Source organism: Ochotona curzoniae, unplaced genomic scaffold, assembly GCF_017591425.1.
Source record: "Ochotona curzoniae isolate NIBS_2020 unplaced genomic scaffold, NIBS_Ocur_1.0 scaffold_4701, whole genome shotgun sequence".
NCBI classification, from domain to species: domain Eukaryota; kingdom Metazoa; phylum Chordata; class Mammalia; order Lagomorpha; family Ochotonidae; genus Ochotona; species Ochotona curzoniae.
The window spans coordinates 58,348,929-58,364,298 of NW_024467122.1; the positions used below are offsets into that span (position 1 = coordinate 58,348,929).

The following is a 15,370-nucleotide window of genomic DNA, read 5'->3' on the forward strand; positions in this document are numbered from 1 at the left end:
GCCTTTGGACTTGGCACAGATGCTCTTAACTGCCCCCATGGGAACATGGAACTGCTTTATCTGAACTCAAGCAGGGGCGGACCTCAGAGTGACAGGTGTTAACCAAACCACTTGGGATGCCTCCAGCCCCTAAGGGTGCTGGTTCAAGGCTTGGCTGTTCTGCCTCCAATCCAGCTTCCGACTACTGTGCCTGCAAAGGCGGTGGAGGCTAGTCCACGTACTTGCAGCCCTGTGACCCCAGTGGGACGGCCAGCGTGTAGCTCCAGGCTCCTGGCTTTGGCCTGGCCCACGGCTGCCTGTAGTGACTTGGCTGGTTCTTGGTTGCTCCCTGTCACGCTGTTTTTTAAATCACTCATTTCTTTCAAGGGGCAGCAGCTCTACCTTGGCCTGCTTGTGCAGTCGCGCCACCTCCCCCTTCAAGCCGTCGCTGGTGAGGCGTTCTTCCTCCACTTGATTCTGCAATTGCATTCTCTCGTCCTTGAGAGCTTTGATTTCTTCTTTCAAAGACTGAATCTGCTTCTCGTAGCCTTGCGTTTTCTGCTCAAAGCTTTTTTCAAGAAGTCTAGGCAGCAAAAGAATAGAGTTTGGAATATCTGTAGCCTTGATACGTCATTGAGGAAACAGGAAATCAAAATGGCAGACCCAGGTGAAGTGAGTAGCAGACAGTTCCCTACTCCCTATGGTAAAAGCAACTTCTCCCACCTCTGACCTGCGAAGTGTGGCTCCATGGAACATGGAATGGAGGCCTGAACCCCAACACCCTGGCTGCTGAGGGCACTGCAGATCCCTGCAGAAACCCCAAGGGACACTCCCCTCAGCAAGGACCTTAGTAAGTTCTGCCAACTCCCAGCTCCTTCCCAGTCCCAAGCACCTGGCATGGTGCTTGGCTTGTTCCTAAACAACAAAGCCTACATGTGCAGGTCTCCAGTCCTTCAAAAATGGTAACTCCAGGTGCACCAAATTCCAGTGATACCCAACGGCTCGTAAGGGGGCTGCCTGATGCAAATACGCTTCCCTAAAGAAATAACTGGACAGAGATACCCACCTTAGCCCAGTCTAACAGTGTCAAAACCAAAGCAACCCCAGCAGCTGCTTTTTTTTTTTTAACATGTTGAGTGGCCAAAAAGAATTAATTAAAATATTAAAAAACTATAATTAATTATGAAATTTTAAATGTATTTTAAAAGCAGATAAAGAGAAGCAGAGAGAAAGATGGATCTTCCAACCGCTGGCTCACTTCCCAAAGGCCTGCAATGGTCAAGGCTGGGCCAGGAGGCAGCCAGGAGGCAGGAACTCCACGGGGTGCCCATCTCATTCCACCTCCCACCAAGTGCAGGAACAAGGAGCTGGAATGGGGAGCAGAGCCAGGCCTTGAACCCAGGCACACCGCCGACATGGATACAGGTGTCCCAAGAGTCTTAACTGCTGTCCCAAACACCCACACCTAAGGATTTACTTTCACTAAATGCTCTCAATACATTTGCTTTTATTTTCAACAATATAGACATAGTTATAATAATAAAGGTATCAGCAAATTTTCAGCTTTGTTTTCAGATTTTTTTTTTTTAAATTACAATGCTCCCAAGAGGCTGGTAAAATACCCTTGAAGAAGCAAACGGAAGCTGGTAGTTTCCTGTACAAGCAATCCGAAATGCACAGCTGTACTGCTACAGTGAGCACTTGGAAGGCAGGTATCTTGGTGCCCCTCAGAGGGTGGAGACAGGGCCAGCACTTTAGTCAGCTGGCCAGTGGCCACAGTGAGCTTTAAGAGTATACTGAAGAGGGCCCAGCATGGTGGCGCAAGTGGTTAAGGTCCTCGCCTTGCACGCCCGGGATCCCATATGGGCGCCGGTTCTATCGGTTCTATCCCGGCAGCCCCGCTTCCCTTCCAGCTCCCTGCCTGTGGCCTGGGAAAGCAGTCGAGGACGGCCCAAAGCTTTGGGACCCTGCACCCATGTGGGAGACCCGGAAGAGGCTCCTGGCTTTGGATCGGCTAGCATCGGCCGTTGCGGTCACTTGAGGAGTGAATCATCGGACAGAAGATCTTCCTCTCTGTCTCTCCTCTCTGTATATCCGCCTTTCCAATAAAAAAATAATAAAAAATAAATCTTTTAAAAAGAAAGAGTATACTGAAGAGGATGAGAGCAAGTGCCTAGAGAATGTCTCTAACTAGCCAATTCAGCCCAGACCCATTAGGATTGAGAGTCCAAGGAATATCATGGTTTTCTAAATAGATGACTTAAATAGACATTAAAAAATCATCCTATGGGACAAGTCCATGATCTAGTGGTTAAGATGCCAATTCATATGCCTGTGTCCCACATCTGAATGTCTGGGTTCCATCCTCAGTTCAGGCTCCCGATTCCAGCTTCCTCCTGATGACTCAAGTCATTGGGTTTCTGCCAATGGGGGAGAGAGAGCTGGATGAATTTCCGGCTTCCAGCTCAGCAGGCCCACGTGTCCATATTGCAGATATTTAGGTAATGAACTAGCAGATGGGAACACAGCTCTGTGTCCCAAATAAACGCATAAAAGCCAAACCAACAAATCCCAGATTCATAGAGGATCAAAGCAAGCTTCATCTGCTTGTTAACCCTTTGAGCTCTTCAGTGCTATGCCCTCAGTAACTCTGTGGAATCCTGTCTCTTCACTCAGACGTGGATCTCTTGCTGTATGCCTGAGCAAGCCACATACCCTTCTTCTCTGGGCGTCTCTGTGCCTTTTAGGTCCCAAAGAGAGACAGAACACCCAAGATGTTCTGTCTTGCCATGCACCCCTACTCTGAGTCAAAAACGTCCAAGTTGATTTCCTTCAGGGGAGGAGGACCCAGATGGGTGTCTTCGGAGACTAACCAAGGGTGGGATACTGCGACAGGAAGGGTAGGAGAGGCCAGTACAGGTCATAGGGACCTGCTTTCATTTTGGTGAGGAGGATTACATACCTTGTCATCGGAGACAAAGTCAAGTAAACAGGTACAGTAGCTAGAGAGGAGAGAATGGTTGATTCCTAGGCAATGATTTTAATTCTTGGACTTGATGAGGGCTGAGGAGGAGGTTGTCTCTGAACTTGCCACTGCCTTAGCAGGAACAAGCAAGCCTGGAATTCGCAGTGGCTACTGTGCCCATCCCCAGCAGCACATGGACGATTGCAGAATTGGACAGCATCAGGGAGTGTGCAGTGCAGGGCTGAGCTCCCCTGCCTGTCAACCTCTCTGTTCCTAAGAGCACTTGGGTCCCACTCCACTCCGTTGTGCCTGGGATCTGTGATCTGCAAGCTAAGAAGCAAGACAGGGCAGCAGAGAGAGAAGGGAGCAGTGTCACTAAGGCTAAGTGGATTCCATACATTCTCTGTCGTTCCTCTTTTTGCACATCATCAAACAGCTGCTTGGTGAGGCCGTCCATTTTCTCTGTGGGGAGAGAAAAATGCTCTTTGATATTTGTCTCCCAAACAAATGCCTTGATTGCCTCCCCATGAGTTCACGGAGAAAAAATGTTTAGAAGAATCAATGGATGTTTATGACTCACAGTACGTAACATGAGAGTTAAAAAAAAAAAAACTAGAAATGTCAACCAGGGAGTTTAAAAATAAAACTTCTCACAAATTTCCCATGTTGGAATCTGAATAAATAGCTTCTTTTACAGTACTTTAATATTACTGAATGCCATTTGTTTTGCTAAGATGGATAAATCGGTTCAGAGATGATAACTAGCACTAAAAATAAAAGGTATTTTTTTGAGGGAAATAAAATGGGCCAATTTATGATGGCATTTCTCAAGTGCAGCACTGTCACACTGGCTAGGGTAAATCCTACCGAGGACAGGACAAAGCGAGCTGTTCTGTGTGCCATGGGACTCTGAGAAGCGTTGCTGGCTCCTCACCTCTGCTGCAGCTCTGACAACCATATGTTTCCAGACATCATGAAACACCCCTGGGATGGGAAGAGGGCAAAGAACTCTGGCTGAGAACCACCAAATAATAAAGCTCCTGTCTTCACTGGGTGAACACAAAGCACTTCTCACCCCCAAAGCAGCAGTGACACTTACGTGTGAGTGTTCTGAATGTCTAAGGAGTACCTGACAATTAGGAAACCATCACTAGTTCAGAATATCCCAGGGCTATAACAAGCCCACGGTGCAGCACGCCCATACACCACGAGGTGCAGCACACTGGGACAACGGTGCATGTGGCTCATCAAAGCATGTGCCATTCCTATTTGCACTTCGCTGACATCTCATTCTGAGCTCTATCTCACCTCTGAGCCCCCGAGGAGGTCGGGGAGCACAGTGCAGAATTATCTCCAGTCATTCTCCAAATGCGTGGCTTGAAAAAGAACCAAGAGCTTCACAGTTCAGCTAACGCAGCACCAAGCAACCCTGAACCCAAACAACTGCTTCTTCACAATCTGGCAAGTAAACCAGAAAATCCTGGGGGAAATGCTTAGAAGCCAGAATATTCAACACAACTTCAACATTCCATTTACCACAAGGACTGGCTTCAATTTTGGCTCTTATCATCCTGGGCCATTTGCAAATAGAGCTAAAGAAGATGCTCAAATGAGACTTTCTTTCCAAGAACAAGGGTTTCATATTAAACTGAAGTCTCAGAAAAAAGGAAACACCAATTGGTAATATTCCAGGGTCATAGGTCATGAGGACAGGTCAAGGTCAGTGCTGATCACAGAGGAGTACTTGCTGTGTGTGGGAAAACCCCCATGAGAAGCAGTTCATCCACACTGGGTTTAAAGTTGTCATGTGCTTCATAGAAGAGGATATAAAACTAACCACCTAAACACATCAATAGTACCAAGTATACAATTACCAAGTTCCATTTCTGGGAATCTAAATGTTTTATGTGTGAGAAATCCCACTTGAAGTAGTTAGACCCCAAAAGCCTACCACCTGAGAGAACAAAAAGAGCAGAGGTGGGGCAAGTCCTTCCCTTAATCAGGTTCAATGTCTACTCCCAGGCCCCTGGTCTGCTCCCGTCACTGCTGACACTGTCATGGCCTGTGTGGTCACATCATCTTCCTGGAGAGGCTGGCGGAGGACCACAGGAGGGCATCACACATCGCCTTCTCCTGCTCTGTCAATCTGGACTTGGCATGCTTACTTTCTCCTAACTCATGCTCCCTCCTGGCTCTGGGCTGCCCTGGATCTCATGGCATCCACTGCTGGTCTTGGGAGGTCCCCAGGCCTGGGCCTTGTGTCCCTGCTGTCCCCTTGATGGAGCTCAAGAAAAACTGCCCTGGACAAAGGAATCTACCACTGTGATTTCCATTATTCAACAGCTAGCTTGTGTCTTACTTTCTCGAATTTTACAAGTACTCTCACTTTGGGTACAAACTGGAAAGCTCCAGATGGGTAGAGCAAGGCTCTGGGCAGCTGTTTCACATTCCAAAAGGAAGGGAGAGTCCCACTAGTTCCAGAGTATACCCTTTCTGCACGGCCAGGACAGAGGCAGAGGCCTTAGTGCCTCTTAGCCAACAGATCTGAAATCTTTCCACCCACCCCTGAGGAGCAGTGAGACACTACTGCAGTATTCCCTGCACTGGCCAAGCGCCACCCGAGGCCTCTGCCCCTGTCTTGGTAAGAGTTTTAGAAATAACAGCGGTCTCAATCACCCCTGCCACCTTTTCCCCTCACATTTACCCAAACACACACACACAGGCAATTCCTGATGCCAAAGCCTGCGCCCAGAAGCTTCCGAGGCACAGAGACGGGTCCCTGGGCTGTAGTGTGTTATTTCTACAAGTTATGTGCAACTGGTCCCCTCGCAGCACTGCTGTGGAGCAGAGATGCTCCTGTGGCTGTAAGTGTACATGGAGACCCGGATCCTCATACTCAGCGGCACTCCATCCTACACTGAGTGGTGGCCGGGGGTACCAGGCCCATCAGCCCGTGGGAGCTTTACCCTTCAACTCTTCCGTCTTCTCCTGAAGCTTCAGCTGTATCTGCTCTTTCTGCACCTCCAGTTCTGAGTTATGCTTCTGAAGCTTGGCCAATTTCTGACAAACACAAGGGAAAGAAACAGAAAGTCAAAAACCTGGCTTCAACTTTTATCACCATTGTCATTTTTTTAAAGAGAGATGGGCCAATCCCTGGACAGACCACCCATTGCTTTTTCTTTAAAGATTTATTTTTATTGGAAAGTCAGATTTACAGAGAGAAGAGACAGAAACATCTTCAGTCCGCTGGTTTACTTCCCAAGTGGCCGCAATGGCAAGAGATGAGCCGACCCGAAGCCATGAGCTTCTTCTGGGTCTCCCATGTGGATGCAAGGTTCCAAGGCTTTGGGCCATCCTGCAATGCTTTCCCAGTCCACAAGCAAAGAGCTAGATGGGAAGTGGGGCAGCCAGGATATGAACTAGAGCCTATATGGGATCCCCACATGTACAAAGCGAGGATTTAGCCACCAGGATACCATAATGGGCCCAGAAAGCTGTAGATTATTAAATTCATATTGTGTCTGAGCCATCTGCAGATAACATCTAGCTCCAACCTGCTGCAAAACAGTACACTTAGCCCCACGTGTGAGGGCTGAGTGACCCCAAAGCAGACTGCTCTCAAACTGGCCCTGCCATGGCTGAAACTAGAGAAATAATGAAATTCAAGGGCTTCCCAATATCTAGGAAACATCTCTGTGTTTCTCTTGAGATTCCCAACAGCCAGGGGGATTCATACATTTGGCTATACTTAAGTATGATACAAAGTGGAGTCACATTTGAGTTTGCTACGATTCAGCCAGGAGGTGTGCTCTTAGCAGAATTTCTGTTTATTCATCTTATTTTCTCAGGAAAGCATCCACTGGGCTGGCAGCAGGGGCCCCATGGTGTGAGGCTGGGTGGCAGGGTGCCCTCCGAGGCTCCAGGCTCCAGACCCCAAGTGCCACAGAACTTTGCTAAGTGCAGGAGCAATAAAGTTCACCTTCTTCAAGCACCTTAGCCCCCGCTGGTGTAGCGCCTCACAGCACACTCTGGCAAAATGCTCTCCTTCTGACAATTTCATCCCCACAACAGCTCTGCCGGTCCCTGTCACTTTCATTTACGTACAAGGAGACTAAGATTCAGACTGGGAGAGCAAGGCGACCAAAGCTGCTCAGCTAGCCCCTACACCCCAAGCTGTGCACTGCTGTCAGGGGAGGGCGCTTCAGGAGCACAGACCCAATGGACATGTGACAGTGGTCCAGGCTCAGCCTGGAAAGGAGGGCAGCCATCAGTCAGGACTCCTTCTCGGATGTTCCATCACTTGCAAAAGGTGCAGGAAGCCACCTGCGCTATCCTCCAAGGCTGGCCCCTCTGATACCCCGCTGGACTCCAGCCTTCTGCTCTCCCTCCCCACACAGGACAGCCAGCTCTGATGGGCTCTGCAGAACGCGACTTTACTAGAGACGCTTGCTTCTCCCCTGCCTCACCCACGGCCAGTCACGCATGCGTGTGTCTCCTTATTCACAAACCAGCACTGACCTCTTCCACAGCATCCCTGTATCTCTTCCCCTTCTCCTCAGAGTTCTGCCGGTGGCTGACCGCTCTCTCCAGTTCTGTTTCCAGCTTCTGGATCTTTTCCACATCAACTGCCCGAAGAGCGGCCAGGCTGGTCAGCTTCTCCACCAGACCGTGGTTCTCTTTGTTCTAGAGCAAAGGAACCTCAGACATTTAGAGGCTGATTCCAAACCAAGTAGCTGCTCTGTTTGCTGCACACACCCTGGACACTGAGCACCTGTCAGCCTTCTCATGGCAGGAAGCCAGAGGGGCAGCTCTGGGCAGGCCACTGTCCCAACCTGGAGCTCCAGGATAACCCCAGTGTTCTGGGCTGAGGAGTGTCCCCTCCATGTTGATCCCAGTGTTGAAGTCCTTACCCTGGAACCTCAGAATGCTTTAAGGTCAGGCCCTGAAAGAGGTGGATGAGATGAGAAGAAGCCCTTCAGGTGGAGCCTACTCCCAAGGGACTGTCGTCAGAAGACAGCTGAAGAGAAGGACAACGCGAGGGACGGTCATGTAAAGATACAGGGACAGGACAAGACAAGGACAGAGGTTTTGGGGAAAAAATCAACCCTTGGGTTGGGTTGGAACTTGGACTTCAACTTCTGACTCCCAGGATGGTGAGATGACAGATTTCCATAATTTATGCTGCCCCATTACAGCAGCCCCAGCAGGTTGAGACCTAAAGCAGAGTTGAGGTGGCAGCTGGACTCCTGCCAGGGTCTGGACTCCTACCAGGCCCTGGGCCCTGCCATGGTACAGATGCCCCCTCTGGCATTGATGCTGACATGAAACGGTCATCAGTGTCGGACCCTTTACAACATGGTTCCCTTTTCTAGCTTGGTTTGCAAACATAAACTCTTTGAATCTCCTACATCATCCCCGAAAAGCTAAAGCCAACTTGTCCAGAGAGAAACAAAGCCAGGATAGGGAAAAGCATAAATGAGAGATGCATGAGGAACCCCCACCTGATCTTCTAGCTTTTTCTGCAAACGCTGGACCCTGTACGTGAGCTGAATGTTGAGCACAAACCGGCGGATGTTCTGGAACCTGCGCCTGGCGAGCCATGCCCGGGCATACTTCTGCAGGATCACAGCCTTGTGTTCCTCCAGCACCTTCCAAAGAAGACATTGAGAAGCATAAGATGCATCTCCACTGTGGCGTGCACAGTGGCTGTGCTGGAAAACACAGTGACCAGAGGAGTCCCCAGTGGAAGACGGGAATTGTCCTCCACCCTCGGAGCCCTCTTGTCCCTGCTTTAGACATAGACAAACACAGCCTCTCCTGCCAGAATGCCCTTCTCCCCTGGAAAGTCCTTATCTAGAAAAATGACTTCTCCTTTGTTGACGGGGGCTAGGCAGAGTCCTGGAAGATCCGTATCTGATGGCAGCACGTGGTCCCCACTGTACCTTGCGGTATCTCCTCCTCGCCAGGAACCCCCGGGTGTAGGCCTGGATGGTGATGGTGGCCACGCGAATGAGCTGGTACAGGTTGCGAACCAGGTACCCTCGGCAGTACTTCTGAATGGTGATGGCTGCCCATGCTTCTTTTAAGGCTGTGGCAGTAACTGCTTTCCTTCATTTAAAAAAAAAAAAGATAACATAAAATTGCAGAGTGACGTGAACCTCAAAGCACCAATTTCTGTCATACAGTGCCTGGGCTGTGCCAATTTAGTAAGGACTGCTCCAACGCCATGCACCTCAAGCATTAAGTAGTTTATTCTAATGCCTAGTGCAGGCCTGTCCCTGGGAAACCTCTCCTCTCTTTCCTGACCTGGAGCACCAAGGAATCACCAGGGAACTGTCGCACGCTTGCTACTTAGATGGATCCACTTACCTTCCCTCATGCTCCCACAAACTGTGACAATAAGGACTGCACTGGCACTGCACCTGCTCATTCATTCACTTATTCCTTCTAAAAATCATGCAGGGGACTGTGCCATGGCATAGCACGCTAAGCCTTATCTGTAGCACTGGCATCCCATATGGGCACTGATTTGTGTTGCAACTACTCCACTTCTGATCCAGCTGTTTATGGCCTGGGAAAGCAGGGGAGGACGGCCCAAGTTTTTGGAATGCTGCACCCTTGTCAGAGACCCAGAAAAAGTTCCTAGCTCTGGGGCAGCTGGGCGCTGGCCAGTCTCTCAGCATGCCCCAGGGCTGAGGTCAGGGGACCCCAGGCAGCATCAGCCTCATGTTCCAGTGAGGGCCACCCCCTCCTTGCTTCAAGAGGCTTTCACTCCTCCCTCATCTGTACTCCAGAGGCAGGAGAGCGAGCCCTCCCTGGTCTGTAACAGTGCCCTCTTCCTGGAGTTGCGCATGTGTAGCAAACACTGCCCGCCTGTCCCACACACCTCACAGTTTGCTGGCCCCGGAAGTACTGCTGGATTGTCAGGGCTGCCTGGCGTTCTCGCAGGAACTTCCTTCTCTGGAGCCAGCCACGGATGTGCTTCTGGATCATCACACAGCTCTGCCTCAGTTTATCTAGCCGCAGTTTCTCTAAATAAGCCACTTGTCCTGCTCTGAAGAAAATTTTGGTCTTACCAAACTGGTACTGATTAGAATCCTGGAAGAAAAAAATCACCGAGTCAGAAATGAAATCCTGTCTGATTCTCCAAAGCACTTGACAGACTCGCAGATTTCAAAAACACTGACTTTTTTTTGACACGGTTACTTTTTCATATGTAGCAAGTTCATTCTCATCATAGTCTAGAACTTTATTTCCAGAGTTGTTGATTTGAGGCACTGTGGAGGAAGACGTGGTACTCAAGGCAAGGCATCCACCTGCAGGCTGAAAAGGGCTGTGGATGTTCTCAGTGACCCATTGGAGAACTGCAGCCTCTGTACGGTTGTCACATGAGGGCAAACAGAAGAACCCAAACAGAAAAGTTCTGGCTTCCTTTTGGGTTCTCTTTCACTATACCCTTTCTCATTGGCCAACATAACCTCTTTGTCATGATGACTCCTCACTTTTGCTGGCCACCATAACCTCCTCACCAGTTTCTCATCACTTTGGCAGTAATCTACATACACACTGGGTACCAAATCTCAAGGTTACTTGGCTTAGTACCCACACATCCTATAAGCCAGGTCCGTGGGAGACTGGATTAGACTGTGGAAGAACAAAGCAGGACAGGAGGACCTGGGGGACAGTGGGGTTCGATGTGCATAACTGATGAGCTCATACTGCAAAGAGCTTGTTTGTCCTTCTCTGCTGCAAAGATACATGCTTGGGGCACATTCTCTGTCTTCTCAGGATGGTCACAGTCTTGTGACCTCAAAGTCAAGTTGGAGGAGCACCCTGGGGAGCTGGGCTTCCCAGGAAGAGGTTGTGATGTCAGGAGGTGAGGAAGACTGACCTGGATGAGCCTGTTTAGAACCACCTTGCACACCTCTTTCTTGTCACTGAAGCCAAGCTCCTGCTTGGTCATGAGAATGCCGTAGCGGCTATAGAACTCGATGTACGTCCACCTGGAAAACCAACAGGCAATCAAAGCCAGGTGTATTAGCCAGGAAGCTCACTGAGTCTGTGGGATAGCTGCTGTCATGTCATGAGGGGAAGGGTGGAATCCATTCTGGTGATGATGGCATTGACCTTTAAGACTCCTCCACCTTGGACACAACCCCTGACCACCTCTCTGCTCCTGGGCAGCTTGTAGGATGCCTTGATCCATCCTCCTTCTTGCCCTCAGCTCCCTTTCCCAGCACAGTGGGGACCATTCCAAGCACCTAAGGGTAGAGTGATGGGGTAGTGATGTCCTCTATCTCCCCCAACACTCAGTCCATGCCTCCCTCTCTCTGGTCTTCCCACAGGGCCATCAGAGAAATCTTGGAGACACTCTACAGAAACCAAGTGTGACCAAAAACACAGCAAGCACACCCTTGATCTTAATACAGACAAAAGTCCGAGTTCTTCTCCCTCTAAGCATGCACTGACAACATACCTGGAAGGGTAGCTCTGAGCACTGATGCGAATTGTTTCTAAGACGCCACAGGCTCGCAGCTGCTGCACAATTCTTTTGGAATCAAACCTTAAAGAAGACAAAATTGTGATGTGCTAAGGTCTCCTGGCTGGCAAGGATGCCTAAAAGCATACGTGCCTAGACTGTGAGCTGCCCAGACAGTGGGAGTACCGCTGGACTCCCCAGTCCAAGCACTCAGCTGTGCAGGAAAGACAATACCATCAGAGAGGGGATGTGGGAAAAGGAGACAGAAAGAGTGCCTGCTGATGAAAATGGCCGTGAATGGAGCTTCCAGTAACTACCAGTGGAAAGAAATGAGCTTTTTAGAATCAAGTGAAACCCTAGGGCCTTTGATGCAGACACTGTATACATCATCCTTAGCTTGCAATTCCCTCATCCTTGGCTTGCAATTCCTGTCTTTACTCTGATGATTACAAAGTCAACTTCTTACTAAGTTAGAGGAGGTACAAAGGCCGGGCAGTCAGCCCTAAGACCCAGGTCACAAGATTAATTCAGAATGCAATGATCACTACTATAGCCAACATACTAACACTAGACTTTGTTGAGGTACTTTGCAGGAACTCCAAACCCTTATCACACAAGTAACCAATCTACCCACAGGTTACAGACAGATGAGAGCCAATGGTATCAACACAGCCTTGTTAGAACAGTCTAACCTCCTATCGCTGATTGAAGGAAGAGCCATGAGTGCTGTAGACCAATTGGAGAGCTGAACAAAAATTAACCATGACCTGCTCAACACTTACTTAGTACGATTCACTACCCCTTCTCCCTTGGGGAGTCTGTGAGTTGAGGGATAGCTGCCTGACTCCTTGCCTGTACACTGTATGGAAATTTCTACTTTCTCCGATCACCTATCACTGTGGTGTCAATAATGAGATGTTTGCTACATGTAGGGAGAGTGGACTCAGGCTCTAGTTCTTCAACACAAGAACCCATCTGATGCTTTCCTTTCCTTTACAAAGTAGCCAAGGGAGTCTCCCTGGCTTTCTCAAACCCTGATCATGACCCATACTTGACCCCAGTAGGCACCACTGTCAGCTCTCAGAACAAGTCTGATGTCTCATAACAAATGTGAGAACAAATCTCTAGCCTTCTCCAGCCTTTCTTGCACAAATACGTACACATTCTTCTTACACTCAACTCAGTGTTCTGGCTTTGATAGTTGCAGGAATCTGAATTGTAGACTATTCTTTCTTGGCCCAGCCTGGCAGATGAGGTGGCTTCAGGCAGACAGGCTATGCTAACATCTTACACAAAATGTAGCACTGTTTGAATCATTGGAATTTCCCATATCTTTGTATTACTGATTTCTAATTTAATTTGTTGCAATCAGAAAACATAAGATTTAGTGACTTCAACACTTTCTCGAGAAATTCTTTCCTGGTCTGTCATTCTGTCTAAATTGGTCCATGATCTATATGCACCTGCAAAGAACATATACTATGTTTTTGTTTGGAAGAGGGTTGAATAAGTTAAGATAAGAAATTAAGAATAAATTAAGAGCAGAAAAACTAAAAATTAGAAAATTTTAAATAAATCCCCAGAAGCCCAATAGCACTGCTGATGAAATTCTCCAACACCCACAGCGTTCCTGCTCTGTGCTGCTCAAGGACACTTACTCAAAGGGCAGCTTCTCGTCATTTGGCTTGATGCAGCGGACATAGTGGGGAGTCGTGGCATTGAGGGTCTCCATCAGCAAGTAGAGAGAGCTGCGGAACTGGGAAACAGGGCCAGACATCAAACACCACCCTCGGATGACCTGTGGCTTGCTTAGGCCAAGGTGGAGAAGAATCCAACCTCAGTCAGTGACACGGTTAGAAGGAAGGTTGACTTCTCCATAAGCACCCAGTATACAAAGATTCAGCCCAAGACTGTGATTCACTGGCATGTCCTACTGCTCTGGACAGAGCATTGCCCTGTCCAATACTCCCAGGCATCAGGAAACTTGGTAAGTCACAGTGTTGGGCAAAGATGTCATGTGCTCAGGCATGTGTGTCAACTTGAAGGCCAAGGTGGATGATGATGAACTGGCTTCATTTGTGTATCTATTAGAATCTAAGTGGGTCAGTGTTCATATCCAGGCCATGAACATGAGTCCCCAGGGCTAGGACCTGGCACCCTCACCCTCAGGCCTCTGTGCTGTACCTTGTTCCCAACTGTGGTCCGGAAATGCTTGCTGTTGCCCTTGATGACTTGCTTTGCAGACTTAACTGTGATCATTGCACCAAAAGGGGAGGGGGGAGTCGGATCTTCTTGAAAAAACTTGGCACAGAGATGAAACTAGAGGAAACAGAGATGATTTCAGTGTAGAAAGTCCTTAGTCCATGTCCTCAGCTGGTGTGAACCAAATAAATGGTCACAATCACCCATCTAAAGTAGTAGTGGGTAAATCAACAGCTACTGTGCCTCATCAACTCTGATGCACTGGGTTGGCCATGGTCTCTTCCCCAGGAATGGGAGCAGAGAGGACCCCTCTGTAGGCATGTGGGGGGTGGGGAGTGGAAATACTACTACTCCCACTGGGTGCCTGAGCTGCCACCATGCCTCTCCTACCCAACCACAATCCCACGCATGCAGAGCCCACCTCTACCCAGGAATCAAGCTTCTGTTGCGAGTTTCCAATCCCGCCCCCTTCCTGTTACCCTGGTGTCCTGACACAAGTTAATCCCAGCTTCTCCACATTACCTTCATCTTTGAGGCAAAACCCTGCCCAAGATAACCTGTGTATTTCTAAGGAATGAATGAATGAATCTGAAATTTCCATCTCCACTGGCAGGTGAGCTTGGTGGAGAGACATATCTGGGGTTCAACAGCGCCTGCCCTCATTTTCCACACTGGGCCCCAGAGCAAGCTTGGGGCTAAGCAGATAATGAGTTAAGTCAACTACTTATATAGACAGGAGGCAGTCTACACAGATGGCGAATACTCCATCATAAGTCAGATTTAATAACTGAAGTGGTCACGGCTTAGAATTTATTCATGATTATATAGTGTCAAGCACCGAGGCACATCTGGGAAACTGCCTTCCAAGCTTGAATACCAGCAAAGAACTGGGATATTTTAAAAGAGTAAAAATAAATGTAAAAACCAAAGTCGTGACCAAAATGAAGGTTATGGATCAACATGTTTAATCTAAAGCTTTAATGGTGAAATGTTTCAGGTGGAAAAGAGGAAGCCTCAGTCATTACTTTGATGAAACCATTCATCACACAGGCCTGCGTACCCAGTGACCCTATACACCCAGAGCAGCTGTTCCCCCATCCCCAATCCCTATCTAATTTGAGTTTTCCTCTCATGTGGTCGTGCTAATCCATTTGAAAGGTCACTGCACTCCCTCTGGAATGCAAGCTCCACGAGGCAGCAGCCTGACTTATTGCTGCAGCCCCAGAACTTGGGTCAGCACCTGGCATAGGGGGCTGCTATGCAAATACATGTTAACAAACAAAACATGAACTATGATTCCCTCTCCCTGCCTCAATACTGGTTATATTATCTGTCATTTTCATATTTGATTTCTGGTTCTGGGTAAAGCAATTTTACAAGGTTTCCAAAAGTTAGGAACCTGTTTTAATCCCAACTCTAACATTCTCAGCTTTTTACTGTGAGTGGCAATGTGCACTGCCCAGGGGCAAGTTCACACATCTGGTGCGCGCACACGCACACACACACACACCCTGTGAGCCCTCTCTGATACGCGTCCAGATGCATGTCAGTGACATACTGAGTCACGGAGATCACCCCTCCACCCTCACCAACCTTGCTGGCTCTCAGGATTTCAATCAGCGTGTCATAGACGGTGTCTCTGTTCTTCTCAAGGAAGCCTTCACATTTATACTCTACCTGGACAGAGAAAGGGAGTCATTATTACCAAGAAGCTAATGCAGACAGCACCTACATTTCAATTACTC

The 15,370-nt window shown here is 48.7% G+C and overlaps 1 protein-coding gene across 1 annotated transcript in view; it reads right to left on the reverse strand.

The window, feature by feature from the left end:
- The window catches only part of MYO5C (myosin VC), an 82,740-nt gene that overhangs the window by 29,376 nt on the left and 37,994 nt on the right, over positions 1 to 15,370 (reverse strand). The window contains exons 14-25 of the mRNA XM_040969641.1: positions 15,219 to 15,302; positions 13,608 to 13,742; positions 13,082 to 13,179; positions 11,421 to 11,507; positions 10,836 to 10,947; positions 9,831 to 10,042; positions 8,887 to 9,052; positions 8,446 to 8,592; positions 7,463 to 7,627; positions 5,911 to 6,004; positions 3,343 to 3,406; positions 382 to 562 (exon numbers count right to left, since the gene is read on the reverse strand). Coding sequence (XP_040825575.1) covers positions 382 to 562; positions 3,343 to 3,406; positions 5,911 to 6,004; positions 7,463 to 7,627; positions 8,446 to 8,592; positions 8,887 to 9,052; positions 9,831 to 10,042; positions 10,836 to 10,947; positions 11,421 to 11,507; positions 13,082 to 13,179; positions 13,608 to 13,742; positions 15,219 to 15,302 — 1,545 coding nt within the window. The remainder of the gene's footprint in view (positions 1 to 381; positions 563 to 3,342; positions 3,407 to 5,910; positions 6,005 to 7,462; positions 7,628 to 8,445; positions 8,593 to 8,886; positions 9,053 to 9,830; positions 10,043 to 10,835; positions 10,948 to 11,420; positions 11,508 to 13,081; positions 13,180 to 13,607; positions 13,743 to 15,218; positions 15,303 to 15,370) is intronic.